Here is a 23,113-nt window from a genome sequence, read left to right on the forward strand (position 1 = left end):
AACGACGTCCGAATAAGCGCTCGTTCTAAATACACGTATGCCGACCAGCAATCGACGGCCGAAAGTGTTTTTACGTAACTATCCATTCGCCTGTCCGCGTGTGCACCAACTGCTGCTGCAACGGCACATCGCACACATTCCATATCGTTATTAATGTTATTATTGTATTACGGTCTCGCTCGTGATCATTTTCGTTAACGATGTGACGTCGTTTTCACTTATTGTCGTCCACGACATTATATATGTACCTATATAAATGCGTCGGGCGGACCATAGAATTTATAATAAAATATAATATATTATTATTGTTGTTGTTGTGTGCGCCTGTGCTGCAGCGGTGTACGCGTGGCGGAAGAAAGCACAATACTACACAATACATTATGATATTATAAATAACGTAAACGTCGGAATATAGAGACACGATAATAATACGACGCCCAACAATATCGTATCGGTAGCCGACACCGTCGTAGTAGTCGTGTGTGCGGCGGCGTTTTCTCTATTCGTCCATCCCGCGCGCGCATTTTCTGCCGCAATTCCGTGCGCGTTGGCTCTGTGTTGACTTTGAAAATCGCTCGTGTTGGGAACGAACTCGATGGGAACACGTCATATAATAATATGTGTGTGCGCTCGGAAAACGCCCATCGTTTTGTGTCGAGTCACACGGCCGGAAACGGCAAATCAGTCCCGGTTGACGGCCTCATCAGACCGCTTCATACGCCTTGTCGGGACAGAAATCCACTATATTATCGCGTTCGGTGTATATCTTCAGCAGTTGGGCACGTTCGGCGTTCATGGCCCACGACGGGGGGACCCGCGATTATATTTTTTTAACGCCCGAAAGTTATAGGAAAATCGCCAATGCAGCGAAGTCGTCAACAATAATATCATAACAATAATATGATATACTGTATACTTCGCATATCTCTAGCGAGGGCGGTCGTCACTTCTACCGATATGTATTACGCGCCGAGCACCGGCGTTTGGAAATTTTATTTGTATTTATTTACTTTATAAATATGAGATTTAAACGATCTACGATGTCGTGTAAGTTATAAATGCGTTACGCCGTTACGCGGAGAGCAAAGTTTTAAGTGCAATTGTTTTCAGTTTTCGATTGTTCTAAATACATTATGCCGTTTTTGTTTCATGTAACTAAATTTCAATTCAATTATAGTTTAACCATACTTTCGTGTTGAGACTATGCATTTTTCCGCTGAAACCTGTTTTGGGAGTGGGACAATGTAATATATTATAATAATATGGTACCTATACGTCTTTGCGCGTCTATGCATCGACCATATTATCATGGTCTTGCAACCCGTTTACCCGTTATATTGTGCGTGTTACAATAGCTATTTTATAATATAATTTTTAGTACTCCATAATGGGTTCGTATTGATTATTGAGCACTGTAATATAGGTTATAAAATATAATATTACGTAAATATTAAAAAAAAAATCACATACATGAGTGGGGAGAGTTTACATATTATAGGTACCTAATTTATAACTTTGTAAGTGGGTGAAAACTATGCATGGCACATTTTTAGACAGCAGACGTACATAATTGAACTGTATATTATATGGTTTGCCGATTTTCAGAGGTATATCTATACGTTTTATGACGAAGTGCCTAGCTGTGACCTGTTTAAAACGATTAGTATAAAAGTGAAAACCACTCAGTACCTTGATGGCAACATAACTGTGTAACGCTACTTTGATTAAAAAATAATTGTTGTATCGATCATATGCTCGTCGATTCACGCGAGTCAGTCAACCAAAGATTTGTAATATGTTGTCTTGTTACTCTTTGCTGACATGGCCAAAAAAAAAAAAAAATAAAAAAAAATGATAATATTGATTAATAATTATTGTTTATCTAAAAAATTATTTAATGCCATCTTTTGAACTCCAAATTGAATCCAATTTTATAAGTGTAACAGATTCACTTGAAATTGTTAATTAAATATCATATTACTTTTTCATCTATTAAGTTTATTAAGCATTATCGATAAAATAATATACGTTCTACAAAAAATAATAATAAATAATGCATACAAATACAATACTGTATTGTATATTGGATATAAATTTTAATTTTTCTGAACTTTTGATATAGGACGAGTATTTTTTTATTTGATAATCTTTTATACAACTATTTCGAAAATGTAATTTTACTTATGGATCCATCGAAGCCTATAAAAAAGTTATCCAGATTGTTATGTAGCTGTATTATAATCCATGTCGACGGTGATTTTCAATTATTGATTCTAAGCGTTATATTACAAGTAAAGAACATATCATATTTTTTTACATTTCCTTACAAAATAATAACTCTTTTTTAAAATTATTACAAATACAAATTGACATATTTGTATACGACTTAGTAGGTTAAATATTAGACAGGATACATTATTGAAATAAATTATCATCTCTTTGGAGAAAAATAAATAATTTTTAAAATGTATTATTAAAATTTGAATTAAATTTGCTATCGAATAAAATGAATAAATAAACAAAATAATATTTTAATGGCATAAATCATTCATACTATTATTTTAAAATGCATAGAAATAATTACTTACAAGCTAATTATAAATTATAATGACATAATATTATGTAAAATAGAAAAGTTATTGAATGCTTTTCACCACATAATCATTTTTTTTAATGTGCCTATACACATAGACATATTTTACATTACGTTGTAAATACAAGCTGTATATATTATTTATGAATGTAATAATTGTTGCTAGTCATACATATAGTAGTCACGAAATTTTTCCTTCCTGTTATTGTTGATTTGGAAAGTTAAGAACTAAAATAGATAAATTATAATGCATGTCACCATATGTCCAATATACATAATATTGCGTGTCTCGAGGGTCAATTCTTTCTAAATCAGACACTTCTTTTCATATTAATTTAGAATTTTTATTTTACTATCACGCGCGAATAATTATAATGTATTGTACCATACAAGTTTCCAGCAACGGTATAGGTTCAAAAATAATATTAATATATTATTATATAATATTAAAATGTATATGATAATATTGGTATAGGTTAGCCGTTAACTCACACAAATTTATTAAAAAAAAAAACTTAATTTATATAAAATGATTTAAAATTAAAAAAAATTCGCAATGGTTGTGATTTTAATTAACGATTATTTTGTGTATTTTTTTTCAGCTCCTGATTGTTGTGCCAGCAACGGTAAACTGTTGCCCATCGAAACTCTACATCCCAATTGTTTCCCAATCCCCGTACCCGCCAATGATCATTTCTACTCCAGGTTCGGTACAGCGTGTCTACCCGCCAAAAGAACCGTATCATCCGACGATTTTGGGTGCACCTTAAAACCACAGCAAAAGGTTTGTTAATTCGTTTATTGTTAATTATTTCATTCATATTTTTCCAACAGTACCATATACTTTCTAAATCCTTTATAGCTCATCGATTTACCTTTTATAAGAATTATTTATTAAAATTAAAATTGTATTATAGTTAGAAAAATATAATTTATTATAATATCGATAATAGAAAGTATTATTGTGTTATCTAATTCAGAAATAATAAATATTGCAAAGTATTTTTTAATTAAATTTGATAATTTAATATTTTAACTCGGCTATCCGGTACTTTTGAATTTTAGTTATTTAATATGGAGTAAGTTTAAATCACATTTAATAATTCTTTAATTCAAATTAAATTATTTTATTCGATATTGAGTTTTGTCCCTTTTCAGCAATAAATTAATTTTATTTGGAAATGCTTACATGTTATTTTATTTATCATAAAATACATTATTTTTATGTCAATTATTTAAAACCAGACATTGTAAACAATTTGAATTATTTGTAACTGTTAGATATAGAACGCAGTTTTAACTGTTTTAAGTTTATAATATATAGTTTTCAATCACGCATAATAATTATTTATATTACGCAATAACAAGAATAGGTAATTTAAATTAAATAACAAAAGAACGGTATTTTGGAGGACACGAATTTGACTAACTAGATAAAAATATATGTTTACGTTAGGCGGTTCACGGGAAATTGCGTGCGTGGAAAGCGCTTCTCAAGCGATGGATCGATTAATATTGATTTTTTTTCTAACCACCTGCAGGTGATAGCGACGACCCATTTCCTGGATGCTTCACTTGTGTATGGCGCAACAGGTCAGACAGCCGGAAACCTGAGGTCTTTCAGGGCAGGCAGGATGAGGGCACAGATCACAAGAGACGGACGAATGTTCATGCCAAACGTCAACACTCCCACGCAATCTTGTAACGTTGCAACGAATACGGAGGTCTGCTACAGAGCAGGTAATAAAGATCTATTGAAAATAAAGTTCGTTGAACACTTAATCGCCATCAATCGGTGATTAATATCGAAACGTTTTATCGATTTTCTCGTTCGTTTCGATTCGAAACAGTTACCCGAATATTATGAATTTTTGAACCATTTTGTATTGCGGTATCAATGGGCATAATTTTGTAAACAAAATAATAATATATATATTTTTTATTATTATTCCCATTGATATGGTAGTGTGTTGGTTTGGTCGAGTAATCGGGTCAAGTTTTACAGAAGCAGTTACGGTTGTGATGGCGTCGCATTTGTTTTTTGTTGTTCGTAGGCAATTTGCAGCCAATTAAATATGACATAAATTCACATAGGCTATAAACACAATAGTTAAATCTCACACACGAGGTGGTTAAATTTAAAAGGTTGTATTACAATGTATACAAGTAACTCGTGTAATACATACGTTTTAAAAATGTTATTTTCCTTATTATCATTAAATCTCGACGATTAAATAAATTTGCATTGCAATAGCACACTTGCAATACCTGCATAATATTTGTATATGCTACGAACTCTTCAAAGCTCCAAAATGTTTACTTTTAAGTTTTGAATTTGAAGGTGCAAGATCAGTTGTAAAATATAGGAACACGTAAAAAAAAGTGCATGATAGTTTTTTGTGTTTCTAAACAATTTTAAATACAGTTGAAATACATTAATTTATAAAACGTATTTTGAATAATAGGTATTTTTATTCGTGTAAAACGTACTTTCATCTTGACCAGCATAAAAATAATTATGTTATTCCTGAACTATTAATCATCATAATGATTATTAAAAAAACAACTTGTGTATGCAAAAATAATCTACCTCACAAAACTTTCTTCTTAATATTGAAAAACATATGAGAGTGTGAGTCCCGCATTAAATGCACGTATTATTAATAATAATTTTAGATCCATAGCACAAATAGTAGTGTTGAAAATTTTTTTTAAATTATGTTCTCATTTCCGTCCACCCCGATTAGGCGACGGTCGAGTAAATCAGCATCCCGACATGGCCGTGTCTCAAGTAGCCCTTTTACGGTTACACAACTTCTTGGCGACAGAATTTGCGCAGCTCAACCCGCAATGGACCGATGAGATACTGTACCAAGAAGCCAGAAAGTTTGTCATCGCCATCATTCAGCACATCACGTACAACGAGTTCCTGCCAATTTTATTAGGTAATTTAACTGAATACCAATGTCGCAGTTTTCATTTGCTGCTGAGACCAAAACAATAGTACCTATACATAATATTCTAAATTAAATTACATGCAACAATGTGCTATCATAATAATCTACTTAAGTTCAATTTAATTTTATATTACAATTTACAGATGTTATTATACACTTTCAAACACTGTTAATTATAATTATGACTAAGATAAATTATATCTCAACGTTTTTATAGTCTTACTCAAAATACTTAAATTTAACACGTTAGTAAAATAAGCTTAAAATCTTTACCATTATTGTTAGATTTATTTACATTTACATAATTTATTTCCATTCGATCTTATACGAGAGTAAAAAATATCGAAATAACAGAATATTAACATTTTAATGAACATAAAAGATTACATAAATGTTATCAATTATACATAAATTCTACGTAAAGTTGTAATAATATTATGGAAATCAATGTCATACTAGTAGTAATATCAACAATAACCGTAATAATAGTAATATTATGTTACTCGTTATTTTATAACCATTATAAACTTTGGTTTTAATAACTTTTAATTCGTTTTAATAATAATGTCGTTATACCACTAATAAAAAACCAACACGTACAACATAGTGCATACAAATATAAAATAATTAAATTACTTTTTGATTTTATTACATACAATAGATAGGATATTTTTTTATAATGAAAGTATTACTAAAATAAGCTGACGAGTGTTCAAATTATGTTCTTAGTAATGTTTTATATATAATTGAATTATTAAATGTAATATTACCTGTATATCATTATTCATTCAAAACATTTCTTGTTAAATAGTTTATTCAACAAAGACGACTTAATTCTGTATTCCTAAAATACAATGATCCTTTGACATAAGGAATGTGTGTAACTGTTTTAGATATACGTGAAAATAAATAAAATAGTTTGAACTTAATATTAAATATTAATCCTTTCTTTATTACAAGTTTTATCGCGTGATATTATACTTTATACTAAAAAATATTATAATATAAAATACGAGTATACATATCGATAGTTTTTTTTTCGCAAATACAAACCATTAGTTAATTATAAACAGTTGATTTAACTTAATAGAAACAAAGAAAATAAAAATAGGAAAACATTAAAACAATAATAATCCTATGGAGTTAGTAGTTTTTCACCGTGTGAGTTGTCGCTAATAATAGTTGTATTGTTTATAGGTGAAAATTATGTTCGTGAAAACGGCATCTCTCCGCTGAAACAAGGTTATAGTAATTTATACAATTCAAACATTAATCCGTCTACATTGGCTAGTTTTGCCGGTGGAGCGTTTAGATCATTGCACAGCCTGGTACCATCAGTTTTTAAGTGAGTGAAAAGATTACCCGAACACAAAAGACCAAAGTGCTTAATTGTTTTTATTTGAAATCCTTCAGCTTGGTGAATGAAGATCGCGAAAACGGTGCCGCGCCAACACGTTTCAGTGAATGGATGAACAAGCCCGGTATCATACAAAGACCGGGTAACTATGACATGTTCCTGAGAGGCATAGCCACACAACCTCAACAAGCACAAGACATATTTTTCAGTGAAGAAGTGAGTACTTACCATAAATGGTGTTATGATTTATTACTTTTTCTCGTCGTTATTCATGAAATAAAAGTTTTAATTGCACCGAAAATACCACAACGTTTTTAGTTTTAGTTGAGATGTAATTGATTGATAAAAAATCTGTTTAATGGCTATCACGCTCATTAATATACTTAACAATAACTACTCTAAGATATTAAGTATGTTATACGCGTATAAAAATTACATTATAAATTACATTATTTCGTTAAATTAATAACGTAAACAATTAACACAGAGAAAATATTTAATGATATACCGAACAAATTTGTTAGTACCGATTTACCTTGCACTTATAAGTTATAATTATTGATTTTAAGTAGAACACGGGTTTTTATATTTTTGGTTTTCTTCATTGATCGTTATGTGGAATGATGCTAGAATGAAAATTAAGACGATCATTAAACACAGATTTCACAATGAATAGTGTTTTTGCATACTTGGGTACATTTCAGGAGCTAAAGGATATTTAGTTTTTTTTATTAATCCAACTAATATCTTGGAATATTTTGTAGATTATCTATGAAAAAATAATACTAATTTATTTTAATTTTCCATTATTATTATAAATTTTAATTTAACGAAAACTTTGTTAAGTTTATCACATTATTATTTGTGCATCTAATAATTCTAATACATAGTCACCATGCTATTTTTATTGTATACCATTTTGATAAAATATATATATATATATATATTATATTAAAACATATTATATTTTTATGTCCATTGATAATTTTTCATAAAATAATCATTTTCTAATTGTTCAGAGAATATATTTAGAGAGAATGTTGGTAGAACTTCTTACAACATAACATTATCGTCATATTTTGCATTTTTGGAATATAAAAATCCAAATTATAAAACCAATCCGTAAAAAAGAGGAAGTAAATATATAAATAATAATCACAGTGTATAAGAATAAAAAAAATTGTAATAATAATAATAGATCACCTGGTACAAAGAGTATTTTACCAGAGTGCGTAATTTTAGAGGCGTTGAAGTATAATTATAATAATTATTGTATTTATTTTTTTATTACTGTATCTACCTATTCATATTATCTTTATAAATTTTACCTATCATTTTATATAATTTTTTTTTAATTATTTGAATTTTTTTATGTTACAAATTACAATACCTGCATATCATTTATATTTAATTGCAATTATAGATTTATTTTTTTATAATTTTTTACTAATTTACCTTTTTGACAAATTACATTCAATGCCGCTTGTAATTATGGTATTTATCTTTTCATAATAATAATTATTATTATTTACGTATTTATATCCTCTATTTTATGGATTGGTATTATAATCATGTTATAATAATATCTGGGGGCAATTGGTAAATTTGGTTGAGGAAAACTGCTGCATTTTATTCTAGGCAATTTAGGGCAAATTTGTAAAAAAAAAGGTACTTTTGAGGGCACTCGCTCATCCTAATTATTATAAAGCATAGGTATAAAGTACATAGGTATCAACAATTTTATACACTAAATTATAACTTTTTTATTCATTCGATCAATACGTAAAATAACTATTATTATGTTGATAATTATCAATATATATATATAATTATACATTAACCATGTTTATAGCTTGTAATGAAATTCGATTAAACAATACAATTTTATTTTATAATTCAATTGTGCATTTTAATTACATTATTTTTCGTCGAAATTTTTATTTTTTAATTATCACGATTAATAATTGTGTTTACAAATAAGTTGAATACTCGCAATAAACTAAACGTTAAACGAAATTACAGACTTTTAAAATAGTATAATACGTTTTATTTTGAATATTTAATAAAATAGTCGTATTTTTCCTTCAGATTACAGATTTGCTGTTCAGAGCTAATGGACCTCTGGGACAAGATTTAGTAGCGAAAGACATCCAACGTGGTCGAGACATGGGAATACCGTCGTATAATCACTTTAGGACGTTATGCGGATTACCGAAGGCTACGTCGTTCGATGATATCAGAGACGTCATGGACGAAGAGGTAATTTTCACAACAATAATAATTATTAATCAAGGACCGTTTTGACCGCAAACACTTAAAAATATTAAATTTGCAGAGGATTGAACGATTAGCTAAAATCTATCCAACAGTCGACGACATCGATTACCTGGTTGGCGGTATGCTCGAAAGAATTATTCCGGGAACGCTAACCACTCCCTCCTTTAGATGCGTCCTCGGAGAAGGATTCTTCCGTTACAAAGCAGGCGATCGATTCTTTTACGAGTACGATATATCGCCTGGAGCTTATTCCCCGGGTAAGCATTAAATATTTTTCACTGAGTACTTCTGCAGTTTTCAAGCATAATAAATATATATATATATATATACAATGATATCAGGCTCACGCTTACAATATCACTCTTATAATGGTGCTCAACGAAACATTTAATACAATTTTGATTATTTGAATTTTCAAGTATTCATACTTAAATACCGTATTAAAATAATTATATGTTTATGCTATGTAAATAGTATCCTATTACGTTACAAAATTGCTTTTTTTCAAATAAGTACATCACCTCCATTTCTTGTCTATAAATTGTTAAGCAGATGATTTTTTTTTTTTTTTGAAAATGTTTTTATTTTCAAGTACAGTAGAAAACAATGTTTACAATTATTATAAAATTACATTAGAAAAATATGTATTGTTTTAAAAGTTTTCAAATGTTCATAGTCCCCAAAACTCCTAAACCTAACAATTAATAATTGTTATAGTACAAGTTTTTAAAAGCTTATTCAAAGATTACTAAGAGAAAATAAAAATACAATTTGAATAAATGCACAATTTAAAGACAAAATTAGGATTTGTATCGTCGGAAAATCACTCTGTATAGTAAAAACTAGTAATACACATCATTATTAATTTACAATCACGCTTGTACGGTCAATCCAAAACGTTTGCTTGTAATGGCATCTTCTTTAACGTTATTGTTACTGTTTTAGATCAACTTTCCGTCATCAGGAGGTTTTCGTTGTCCACTCTCATATGTTTGACTGGCGATAACATACAGACGATGCAGAGAAACGCATTCCTACAAATCAACCCTGGGTAAGTTTATATATAGTTGTAATATATACATCAAAATAATCAGGTAGGAAATGCAATTTGCGATATTATATTAAATTGTAAATTTAAAATCTATTACATCATTAATCGATATTTATTTAAATTCAAGACTTAGTACCTCGCGTGAACCTAGGCTAAAAACACGACAGCTTATTTTGAACATAAGTTCTGAACACAAAAACAGAACTTAATATATAAAGTATAAGTTAAAAAAACAAATTTGCTCAGATACTAAATAATTGCACTTGTATAGTTATATACGATTTTAGTTATTCGGTTTTGCGGTCTAACATCGATAAAATATCATACACATATTTTTAGTTATTTTTACATTATAAATTTAGGTAAAACCTATTCGATTCTAACTTCGATGTAAAATTACTATATATTACATACCCGCCCATCTATGCGAGCTGTAAATTAAAATTACATTTTACCAATTTTTATCAATATTTGTTTGTACTTGAGATCGATTTTCATGCAAATTGCATACAACCGTTATATTATTCTATATAGTGGATGCTAGTCGTAGTGAAAACGGTTTTCAATTGTATTTGTTCTTTATACATATTTTATTTACATTTGATTTTATCTCCAAAACAGGAACGCATTGATCCCGTGTAGACAGATCTTGGCGGAACTAGATTTGTCGCCGTGGAGATTCCAAAGTTAACCTCGTACAGCCCGTGTTAACAAGCTTGGATGAAGATGAGAAAAAAATCAACGTTGCGTTTGTGATATATTGTGTGTATTATAGTACCAGAAGTTAGTCTTAAGTATTCAATGTTTAATTATTTTTATGTTTAGTCGAATAAGTTTAAATTATTATTATTTACATCGTTACCAAGTTTTAAAATACAAATCGTTCGAAACTCAGAATTTTTTTCAAATGAAAACATAATTAAGTTGTACCATTTTTTTTTTTTTTAATATTTATGTACAAATTGTTTTTGTTCAAAAACTCATAAACAATTATATTACCTATCTCATCAACGATTTCAATGACCAAAATGATAATTAGTAATATTGTTGTTTTTTATCGTAAAGTTTTTAACGTATTCTTGATTTTTTTTAATTTAATATTTTTCGTGTACGCAATTCTTCTTACAACGAAGTGTGTTGAACATATATAAACTCTTAAACGTGCCATGGCAAAATACATCGGAAGAAAAAATATTTTTAAGCAACGTACAAACATCTTTATACTTTTAAAAACGTTGAGCCAACATTTTATAACGGTTTTTGTTGACGGTGTCGTTTATTCCGTTAGTGAAATAATTATAAATGCTTCTTATGAATATATATATATGTGTTTATTCCTAAAATATTAGTTTTGTATTTAATTTATTTAGAAAAATGTATATTTACGTTGATCGTAAGCTAATATATCGATATAATTATCTTATTAATTGTATATGTACTTGTATAAAATAATGTATTGACTTTTGTTTATAATAAAATATATATATATAATATGATTCTGTATAAATTGTAATGTTTTCTGTTTTTGTATTTGTTTCATTTAATTCCATTACAAAAATCCATCTTTTTCTAGCGTCTGTTTGATTTTTGCGATTTTCTCGTTGCCGATCGGCGGTAACGGAGATCGACACAAACCTCCTTTATAGCCCAACAGTTCCATTGCAGCTTTTAGACCGGCCGGACCACATTCTTGCATCAGCTGCAAAACAACACAGTTAAAAATCCCCAAGTCAATTTATATTCATTGAATATAACAATATTATTGCGATCGATATCGATTAACCGATCAACCGCAATAAATCGGAGTCGTAGTAAATAATACATTTTTGATGCAATAGGTGTCGTATACCACAGGTGATATACCGTAGAAATTCAAATATTTATGTAATGTCTAGTTGTCACATCATATTATTTATATATTTACGTTGAGTAAACACAATCAATTTCTAAATGAATATCGTCGCCGTAACTGTTGCACGACAGTCGTCGTATAATATAATAATTATTCACATATTATACGAAATGTCTTACGTTATTTTCATTACACGCGTGCACGAAACGATTACGGAGAAAATATGGAAAATCCACAGTAAAATATAATGTCGTTTTTAGTTATTTAACAATTTACACGGTTAACTTTAAAACGTCTATACACAAAATGTGAGTATACGCGTTATCGATCGACTTCAAAACGATTACACCTCTATTGTTGAAACAGTGCGATATTAGGCTAGCAATAATACTTGACTCGTAGGTATGCATATAATACCGAAAATTCCAAATTAAAAATAGTCCAAGCCTCCGAGGGAAAAATACTAAATGTTACACGTTTAATTTTTTTTTTTTTTTAATTAATCGTGAAAAATACGAAATACTATAATGTAACAGCAATCCGCCGTCCAACCGAACTCCAGATCGTGTTTTTTGACCGGATCGTATAATTAAATTACATCGATTTTAAGTGCACATTACGCACGCATTCTATCACGTCGTATGTATAAATCAATCAAACATCTCACCAGCAAATCAATATTGACGAGTTTCCTCTGCAATTCCAAAGCCTGCTGCCACTGACCCGCCACTGCCAGTTCGTGCATTTTACACAACGGTTCGCCAAGCACAGCAGCCAAACCGTTTATTCCGCCCGAGCATCCTTGAAGTAAAAAAAAATTAACCTTAACAAAGTTATCTCAAAGGGACGATAGAAATTATAAGAATATTTAAATATACAAGTCGTTCGATTTACCAACGAGCATGGCGGCCAATAAATAACTCGCCGAACCGGCGACGATTTGGAACCTTTGGTCCTGCGTTTCGGTGACCAGCGCTGCGAGTTTTCCCATCTACACGACGCGCATGGAATTCCAGAAACAAAAAGAAAAACAAAAGGTAGTTGCGTGCATTACGTTTTGTAATATTCTCATTTCCGTTTATTCAAATAGCGTGTGGCTTACGTCTTTATCCTTAACGCCGACGATGTTCGGGTGTAAGGACATTTTCTTCAATACGTCGACGCTGAGGTCGATACCTGTAACGGGAACCATGTTGTACACTATGACGGGCGCAGGACACGAGTCTGCCACCGATACAAAATGCTTGTATAACGAGTCCTCCTGAAAACTCATATTATGATAACAGATCTCGAAGAAAAAACATATAGAAATTACATAAAGTAAAATTTAGTATTTTATTGCTAGTGATAGGGATTGAGGATATTTTCGAAAAAATGATTTTTTTTTTTTTTTGCAAATCTATTAAATTTTGATTTTTGATTAACGATAAGACGGTTTAAAGTTGTCGTCATACCTAATGTATTAATAATGATTATCTTACTGTTGAGTAAAATACAACTTTATTATTATATATAGTATAGTTATTTGCTCGAAGTCTAGCACTACAACCGTGAGACTATTATCAATAACACGTCAACTAAACCTAAATCAATACATCATACTGTGTAAAAAAAAAAGAATAACCTAGTATTCTATCAGAATATAATTATCGTAATATTCTATACTAATAGTATTAGACTTCTATTAAAATTACCACACCGCGAGAGTAAACGGGCATTTTGGTTTCACGGTATTTTATTTTATATTATAAATAAAATTTGTAATTTATTATATAATATCATCGCGTATCTTCGTACAATTGGTTTAAAATAATTTATTCTGTGGAACAACCGTGAACGAGAATTATGTGAATGTGTAAAGTAATTAAAATGTAGATACTTTTCCATAACGTTTTATAATATTGTCACAGACGAAGAAACATAATCACGACTGTTGTACTTATTTTATTTTAATTAATATTAATTATAATATATTACACCTATTGTAATTTTCCTTTCCTTTTTTTTAATATACTCGTAGGCAGGTACATACATTTCATATACAGGATGTTTCGATATGTTTGTCCTTGTCTATCTCCCCCATTTATTATAGATCATATGCTACGCCTACTCCTCTACCCCGTATCTGCCTCCTACCTAATCCTTAAGACCTGTTATGCATGGACAAACCGTGGAAAATATTGATTTAACTTAATCATATTAATTATAACTGTAAACCGAGACTTAAACTTTTAAGAAATATGTTAAGAAAAATATGGATTTTAATAACCGTACCATGTATTATTTATTTAATATTTATTATAGTGAACATTTTTAAATATCATCATATTTTAAATATTTTAAACGGAAAAAATATTATAGATACAAATACGGCAAAACACCCTGTATATAGGCTTAGTTTAATTTTTTTATTTTATTCGCAATGAAACCTTTTTAATTACTGGTCATTCTACGGTGTTTTAGTTTAGGGATGTATTTTTTTTATCACTTTTCGAACTAATTAACCATATATTATATGATATTAATAATTACAAAATGTAAGCAGAATAAAAAAAATAAAATATTTTTATAACGTATTATTAATTAGATGTTGGGTACCCACCGTCATTCTAGTTTTAAAGTAGAATGGACTCATCACCAAAACGCCGTCAGCTCCAGCTTCAGCCGCAGCTTTACTAAGGTCACATGTTAACTTGGTTGCTATGTAAATAAAATAAATTAAATTTATTATATATTTAATTTACTACTCTTATCTACAGTTTGAATGTATTTTATGGTTTGATTTGATTTTGAAAACATAATAGAGTTATATTATAATCATATATACATTTGTGTATTTCATTTACGCCTACATATATTATTTAATATTTAAATTTTTTATTATCTCACATTCACAGGTCGTCCCAGCAATCAGTAATTTGTCTTTTCCAATCATAGATCGAATTTTGGATACCATTTCTATTTTTTCTTCGGCTTTTAAATATGGTCCTTCACCATTAGATCCGCCCACACAATACCCTGAAAAATTGCATTAAAGTTAGGTGCTTAGTTTTTACACGAATGAGTTTCACATAAATATTATATTAATTTTTTTCCCAAATAGTCAAAAATGAATACAATAAACCCGTTATATACTTATTAAAATAAAAATTCACAATGTACAATCTATTTTTTTACAAGGTAAGTGAATAAAGTGCTTTTGAAATAATTAAAAGTTAAATTTTAAAACCACCATAATATAATAAATTATCATTAATAATATATTATTAATTTATTATCAAATAAGTTTTACAATTTGCTATTGTTTTAAACAGAACTTTAAATTAAACTTTTGTCTCTTTTATTGATGGTATAGAATCGAGTTGGACGTACAATAGTACGAAAATGAAATGGTTTCTGTAAAGCATCGTACAAGAAAGTTGTTATGTAAAACTAAGTGCGTTTAATCATAAATACATATGTTAATTTTTCAGTTGCATGTTATGCTTTGTTATGAAAAATAAAAACAAAACCACACTTGTTGTGGTAATGTATTCTCTACAAACTTGATTTTTGTGGAATGGAATAATGTATAAATTAATAATATTTTCTATTACCTAACATTAAATATTTAAATCGATTTTTTTCAAAAACATGTTTTAGGAGCCAACTGACAATAAATTGTAATTGTTTCCGTCGATCCTCGTGAGTTATAAGTTACTTATTGTTTTATTTGAAACCCACATGATTCTCATGAAATAAATAAGCAAATAAAGAATATCGAATTTCAATTCGTTTATAATATAATTGATTATATTATATTATATATTATTATTTACCACCACATAAAATGTAAGTTTATTTTATTTCAGATAATAATAAGATTTCCATGTAGATTCTATATACTTATGTTTTATGCTCACTATCTAGTAATCTAGTTTTATTTGTTTATTTGATAATTATTTTTCTTTGACATACGTTGGAAGTAAAGTATTAAAATCACAAAATTGGCCGAAAACCACAGTGTAACGTTCAACGTTTACGCTTAGTTATAACTATAATATAAGCTTACAAAATATGAGACTATAAATCACTATAGTTTTTTATTTGTGTGCATGAAATATAATTTTGATATACTGTTGAATTTAGTTATTTGCGTATATATAAACGCATATATAGTACATAATTTAAATATATATTAAGGCATTTTATAATTTACTTCGTGGCCGGCGTTATGATCGTATCAGAATTCTGTTCTTTTTATAAAGTAAACTCGTGATTGGTAGGTTTGACTAATATTATTAATCACATTTAATCATTATGAATAAAAGTTAAAAATACACGAGAAAGATAAAACTTAAGTATAAGTACACTCGTGTTGTTTAGTAAAATGAATCGGGTCGATATGGCTATGATGGGTCCCTATTCAAAACCTATTCATGCTAAAGCACTGTCTCTTAATATACGCAGTATTTAGTTAAAAAATATCGGCACTGTTATCCTTATCTATCAACCACTATGAGTAAAAACGTTTGTGTATGATCTATTACTAATTTTGTTTTATTAATTGCGGAAGCGGCGCTAACGTTTTAAGCAATGCGTCGGCCTCGTGCTACGAATCGATTGTATATTATTTATAATTATTCGGTTTTCGGTTTGGAACGACTGCGCTCATCGGCTAATGCTTTTAGACATAATCATATTAATAGCAACACGATAAACAAATAATAATATCTATTTAGGTGTATGGATCCGCGGTCACCTCTGAACGGTATTTTTTCCCATCGTTCGAAATTGTAGGCGAGCGCTCCGTAATCGACGTCGCCGTTGGCCATGTAAGGCGTCGGTATGGGCACGAACACTCCGCCGAGATCGAAATTCGCCGTCGCCGCGGACGAAGTCAGGTGCCGGCGTAACGCCGCCGCCGGTCTCAACGCGTTGGACAGCTGTCGCAGTTGTAGGCCGCGCATCTTGCGATTTTCTATAGCCACTTACTCGTGGACTCGGTTTCTGAAACGGACTAAGACTGCTGCTCGGACGGCACTCTCAGTAGCACGTCGCGGGCATGTCCGGGCAGTGGCGAACGCCGCGAAGCCCCAAAGGTTGCCGACGAAACGCAATAATCGAATAATAATTCGATATCGCCGGGGTATCGCGTTCAGTGGTCTGAAACATTGGATCCCGTCGTCATATTATCGTGTGTGTGTGTGTGTGTGTGTGTGTATGTATGGTATATATTAAGTTCTCAAATTATTTTTATTTTTCGAAAGTAGAAAATATAATATTGTACAATACAGTTCCACACGTTTCTTCGACGGTGGTTATGAAACTCATTTGAACGAGTTTATATCGTGATATTGAAAAGTGACGCGTTTATGCGTTGTCATGGATACAATTGACCATTAATTTGCATGCAATTACATGCGAACAGTAATATTGTACAATATAAGATAACATCAAAAACGTAATAATTTTCCAGGTATATTATATATACATATATATATATAACGCCGTTATAATATGAAAAGGTTGAAAGTTAAAACTCAAAATGGTTAAATATTTGAGTTTTACTTATGTACTTGTTTAAGTAATTTTTTTTTAAATCTATTATTACGTATAAATGTAAAATTAACGAATAATTAATTGACTGATGAAAAAATATACACATGGAATACTTACGCCGTAGCTTATTCGTAGTAGCGTAGTATTGACCGAAGATATGAGAAAAAAAATTAAACCATGACCGAGGTAATAGATATCTGATGCACTGATGCACAAACGCATTGTAATTGAATTTAATACTTTCACCTAAAATATATTATTTATACATACATTTGCTAAAAATTTTATTTTTAACACTCGACTGTTGTAAAATGACAAGCATGCGATACATAATATTATGTTTATATGACATCAGCTTCTCTATATTGTACGATTTCATCGAAACTGCATACAAATGTGTGTTTCAAATCAACAAATTGATGTAATTAAATAGTAAATATTATATTCCCAATGGAGCCCTATGACTCTATGAGATGTAAAAATATATTTTACAGCTTCACTCACACATCCACAGATATAATATATTTATGAATACTGGGTATAAAAAAAATAAACACGAATAATAATTTGTATATTTTATAATAAATTATAACTTTTTTTCTTTAAAAGAAAACGAGGAATATTTCTCGAGTTAATAAGTTTTAATACGAGTTTGATTTTTCGCAATATGCCCTGATCTTGAAACGTATCACAATTAATATTTGCTCCATTTGTCTGACTATTTTTCATGTTTGGGATACAATTATGGCATCAGTCTGTGACGCTTTCCTGACTACCAGTTTCCCTATAAATTGATAACCCATCATTTCGGAATCTCTTCAAATTATGTTAATATAACTGTCAAACAAACTCTTCTATTTGTATGATTAATCCGTAGGAACAGTCATCAGTTTCGCGGCGTCTATCGATTTGGATCTACTCTACGCTTATTGGCTTATTTAATCCGAAATTAAAGGCCGAAATCGATAATATTTTAATTTTCAATACAAAGAACATATCGATATTAATCTGAAAAGCTGCTTTAATTAACTGACACTAACACGGCTCAATTTCTCAAGTTTTTACGATCTTTGTAATATCTGTACCACCGTTAATCAACGGTCCATCAAATATCTAATACATAAATATTATACGCATTTATAATAAGACTTTATTTATGGTAAAAAAAAATGCATACAAAATACAAATAAATAAATTACACGTTTATGTTAAATTGCTTTCATTAACTTGCTCCAAAAGTTGAACATTGTGATTCAAAAGTGTTTTTACTATTTGCTACAATATTTTTTTTTTTAATTATATTATAATATACTTGAATTATTTCTTATAATTTTAATTATATTATTTTTAGCGTATTATAAAAAATAATAATAATAATAATAAATACCACACAACGGTTCCTATATTAAATATATAATAACTGATAAGTAGGAAATTTTATTTTCATAAAGTTATAAAATGAAAATAATAAAATATTTATTGTATAACAGTTTTTAGTAGAACAGATGTGTAACGTTGAGGTAAGCTTATTCATTTAAATATAATAATTATATTAGATTAGTTTTTTATTTTATTTTATCCAACGAATAATAGCGTTATAAAAGTATTAAAATTTAAATCTGTTAGGTAATTATATTAGTATAGTAATGCGTGTATGTATATTTATTAGTAATATATTATAATATTATATATGTTGTATATTTTTGTCATCACAAACTCTATCAGCCGTGTTAGTGTCAGTTAATTAAAGCAGCTTTTCAGATTAATATCGATATGTTCTTTGTATTGAAAATTAAAATATTATCGATTTCGGCCTTTAATTTCGGATTAAATAAGCCAATAAGCGTAGAGTAGATCCAAATCGATAGACGCCGCGAAACTGATGACTGTTCCTACGGATTAATCATACAAATAGAAGAGTTTGTTTGACAGTTATATTAACATAATTTGAAGAGATTCCGAAATGATGGGTTATCAATTTATAGGGAAACTGGTAGTCAGGAAAGCGTCACAGACTGATGCCATAATTGTATCCCAAACATGAAAAATAGTCAGACAAATGGAGCAAATATTAATTGTGATACGTTTCAAGATCAGGGCATATTGCGAAAAATCAAACTCGTATTAAAACTTATTAACTCGAGAAATATTCCTCGTTTTCTTTTAAAGAAAAAAAGTTATAATTTATTATAAAATATACAAATTATTATTCGTGTTTATTTTTTTTATACCCAGTATTCATAAATATATTATATCTGTGGATGTGTGAGTGAAGCTGTAAAATATATTTTTACATCTCATAGAGTCATAGGGCTCCATTGGGAATATAATATTTACTATTTAATTACATCAATTTGTTGATTTGAAACACACATTTGTATGCAGTTTCGATGAAATCGTACAATATAGAGAAGCTGATGTCATATAAACATAATATTATGTATCGCATGCTTGTCATTTTACAACAGTCGAGTGTTAAAAATAAAATTTTTAGCAAATGTATGTATAAATAATATATTTTAGGTGAAAGTATTAAATTCAATTACAATGCGTTTGTGCATCAGTGCATCAGATATCTATTACCTCGGTCATGGTTTAATTTTTTTTCTCATATCTTCGGTCAATACTACGCTACTACGAATAAGCTACGGCGTAAGTATTCCATGTGTATATTTTTTCATCAGTCAATTAATTATTCGTTAATTTTACATTTATACGTAATAATAGATTTAAAAAAAAATTACTTAAACAAGTACATAAGTAAAACTCAAATATTTAACCATTTTGAGTTTTAACTTTCAACCTTTTCATATTATAACGGCGTTATATATATATATGTATATATAATATACCTGGAAAATTATTACGTTTTTGATGTTATCTTATATTGTACAATATTACTGTTCGCATGTAATTGCATGCAAATTAATGGTCAATTGTATCCATGACAACGCATAAACGCGTCACTTTTCAATATCACGATATAAACTCGTTCAAATGAGTTTCATAACCACTGTTTAAGCTTCATTGTAGCAAAAAAAAAAAAAAACACTTAATATGTAAATGATATGTTGCAGTTTTGGTTTTAATAATTGTTGTTAATTAGTCGTAGATTCGGACTAAATAAACACTCGAATTAACAATTAATCACAAGTGAATAATTTTTAGTTTTTAAATATTTAAACTTTGTAAGTTATTATATCTACATTATTATTATAATATATTGCTCCCTAATATTATTCGCTTCCCCTCGTAACCGCTGTCGGTGGTATTTACTTTTTGTTTTGACGTATTATTTGATATATAACACGCGCGCCCACAAGTGCACTCAAACAAACACATAGTGTTCTGTGGTGCGAATAGCAACGAGGAGTGCTTACTGCTTACATCATATATTATATCATAATATACGTAAATATAATTTAAATACAAAACAGTACGGTGGGTACCTATGTGTAATATTACATGCGGGCACCCGTTCTTTACGTCGAAAGTGCGTATAGAACTTGCATCCGATAAAAATTGATCGTAGAAAACTTTTATCACGCGTGGCACTCGCGTCGTCCAAAAGCGCGTGCGTGCGTGCGTCAAAAAAAAAAAAAAAATTGAAATCGATGTAAAGAAAAGGGAATAAAGACACCGATAACATCCCGAGTATTTCATTAAATATTGTCCTTTGAAATTATCTGCGGCGCCCAAATGTCTAACGAGCGGTTTTATTCGTTCTATTGTATACGCGCGCGATACATCACATCCGACAATTGGAAAACACAACTTTCGATCGTCCTCATTATTATTATTATTATTATTATTATTATCGGTATACGCATGTTCTGAACGCGCGCAATACACTTGGACTTTTCGTATTTCGCATATCGTCCCACACGAGAGCCGAAGGGTATAGATAATAAGTTAGAAAACCGTACGGACACGTAAGAAACGAATGATTACTTTCGTCTTCGGCGTTTTGTAAAATAATATACATATACCTACCGTTGTGTTATAACTTGTAAAGAGATTTACGTGTGATTCAAGACAATTATAACCGGTAAACAGTGGATAACTGTTGGTACTATACATGATCAGATAGATATGTATCTAATACTAGTACTACAAGTATAAATGTATTATTTAAATGATGGGTATCGACTCACATCGGACATTCTTACGTAAGAATATCTATCTTTTAGCTTACTAAGCTTTGACCGATGGGATCGGCAACGTTCAGAAATATTATTACTTTGCATCGATCGACTTTTAAGACATATTATAATAATATTATTTTATAATCCGTTCATTCGATCTGATGATCATAAATATTACTCCATTCGGGCAATTATTATAGTTTTTATGATTTTATTTTATTGTTTATAACTACTAGTATTAAAACTATGATAGATCAACAATAATTACAAAAGGTGAAAACAAAAAAAATAGGTAAGTAGTAAGTAATAAGTCCAAAAATCGAAATTTAAAAGAACACATTAGTATAAAAATGATTTTATCGTGGTTAGAAAATTAAACTGTATGAATACAGTATTATCATGTGCGGTGACCAAACATTTATTGCGGATCCGATTTGGATGGCACTTTTTTATGGGTATATTTTTATTTTATTTTTTTAAACAAATATTGTAATTATATTAGAAAACTTATTTTATATAAGCCTCGCTGAACTGAAAATCTTTAATTGAGTTATAATTTTTTTTGTTTCATGTTTTTTACGTAAATCAAATAAACCAATAAACAGTAGATGGTAATTACATGTATACAGTCCACGATAAACAAAAGATCTTACAATTATACAAATAGAGATCTTATAAACTAAATATAAATTCACAACAAATTAAATAAATAAAAAAAAAACATAAAATACTCACTAGATACTATAATGAATTCTTGCACGATTTTTCACGAAGTTAGTGAATTCAAATTTAATTAAACCCAATACCTAATTAATATTATGTAATTGAATACAATTTGTTAAATCGTTTTCGAATATTGGCACATTTCCTAAGACTCATTTTTAAAAAATATTTTATTAATTAGGTAAAATGTAAAAATCAGACATAATTTATTCTTTTTTATTTTCAAAATTTGGCCTGTCAGTAATAGGTAACGAAAATGTCGGTTATTTAGTTAACTCAGCATTAAAGCTTATTAAAACGTCGATTTTAATCTCAACTTCAGTTATTTATCTCAGTCTTTTTATATATAAATAAAACTATAGGTCCACAATTTAACTCATCTGAGGCATTTACAAATTACAAGAAATACAAAATTTCAAACACAATTGTGTTTATAATTTTTTTTTTCTATTTATTCACAAACTTATATTTTTATTTAAATAAAGTGAAATTAAAAAAATTAGTAAATCATTTTACTGATGATTAGAATTAGTTCTTCTGGCATGTACATATGTAGTCCTAATTAATTTTCATATATAAAAATAGTAGGTATAAATAAAAAATATACAACGTAATAA

General features: G+C 29.3%; 2 protein-coding genes across 3 annotated transcripts in view; one reads left to right on the plus strand and one right to left on the minus strand.

Moving 5' to 3' along the window:
* The window catches only part of LOC113549090 (peroxidase-like), a 43,185-nt gene extending 31,748 nt beyond the window's left edge, over positions 1-11,437 (plus strand). For both annotated transcript variants that reach the window (XM_026950247.1, XM_026950246.1), the window contains 9 exons: positions 3,196-3,377; positions 4,135-4,333; positions 5,341-5,538; positions 6,748-6,895; positions 6,964-7,123; positions 8,996-9,166; positions 9,243-9,441; positions 10,130-10,235; positions 10,857-11,437. In XM_026950247.1, the coding sequence (XP_026806048.1) occupies positions 3,196-3,377; positions 4,135-4,333; positions 5,341-5,538; positions 6,748-6,895; positions 6,964-7,123; positions 8,996-9,166; positions 9,243-9,441; positions 10,130-10,235; positions 10,857-10,926 (1,433 nt within the window). In that variant the 3' untranslated portion in view covers positions 10,927-11,437. The remainder of the gene's footprint in view (positions 1-3,195; positions 3,378-4,134; positions 4,334-5,340; positions 5,539-6,747; positions 6,896-6,963; positions 7,124-8,995; positions 9,167-9,242; positions 9,442-10,129; positions 10,236-10,856) is intronic.
* A 107-nt stretch (positions 11,438-11,544) lies between these two features.
* Positions 11,545-17,096, minus strand: LOC113549091 (4-hydroxy-2-oxoglutarate aldolase, mitochondrial-like). Its single transcript, XM_026950248.1, has 7 exons — positions 16,829-17,096; positions 14,977-15,105; positions 14,690-14,787; positions 13,190-13,348; positions 12,982-13,078; positions 12,755-12,888; positions 11,545-11,934 (listed from the first exon to the last, which is right to left on the minus strand). The coding sequence occupies exons 1-7, from the start codon at positions 17,034-17,036 to the stop codon at positions 11,785-11,787; spliced, it is 975 nt and encodes a 324-aa protein (XP_026806049.1). The 5' UTR covers positions 17,037-17,096; the 3' UTR covers positions 11,545-11,784.
* Between the last annotated feature and the right edge of the window lie 6,017 nt (positions 17,097-23,113).

This window comes from Rhopalosiphum maidis, chromosome 4, assembly GCF_003676215.2.
Source record: "Rhopalosiphum maidis isolate BTI-1 chromosome 4, ASM367621v3, whole genome shotgun sequence".
Classification (NCBI taxonomy): domain Eukaryota; kingdom Metazoa; phylum Arthropoda; class Insecta; order Hemiptera; family Aphididae; genus Rhopalosiphum; species Rhopalosiphum maidis.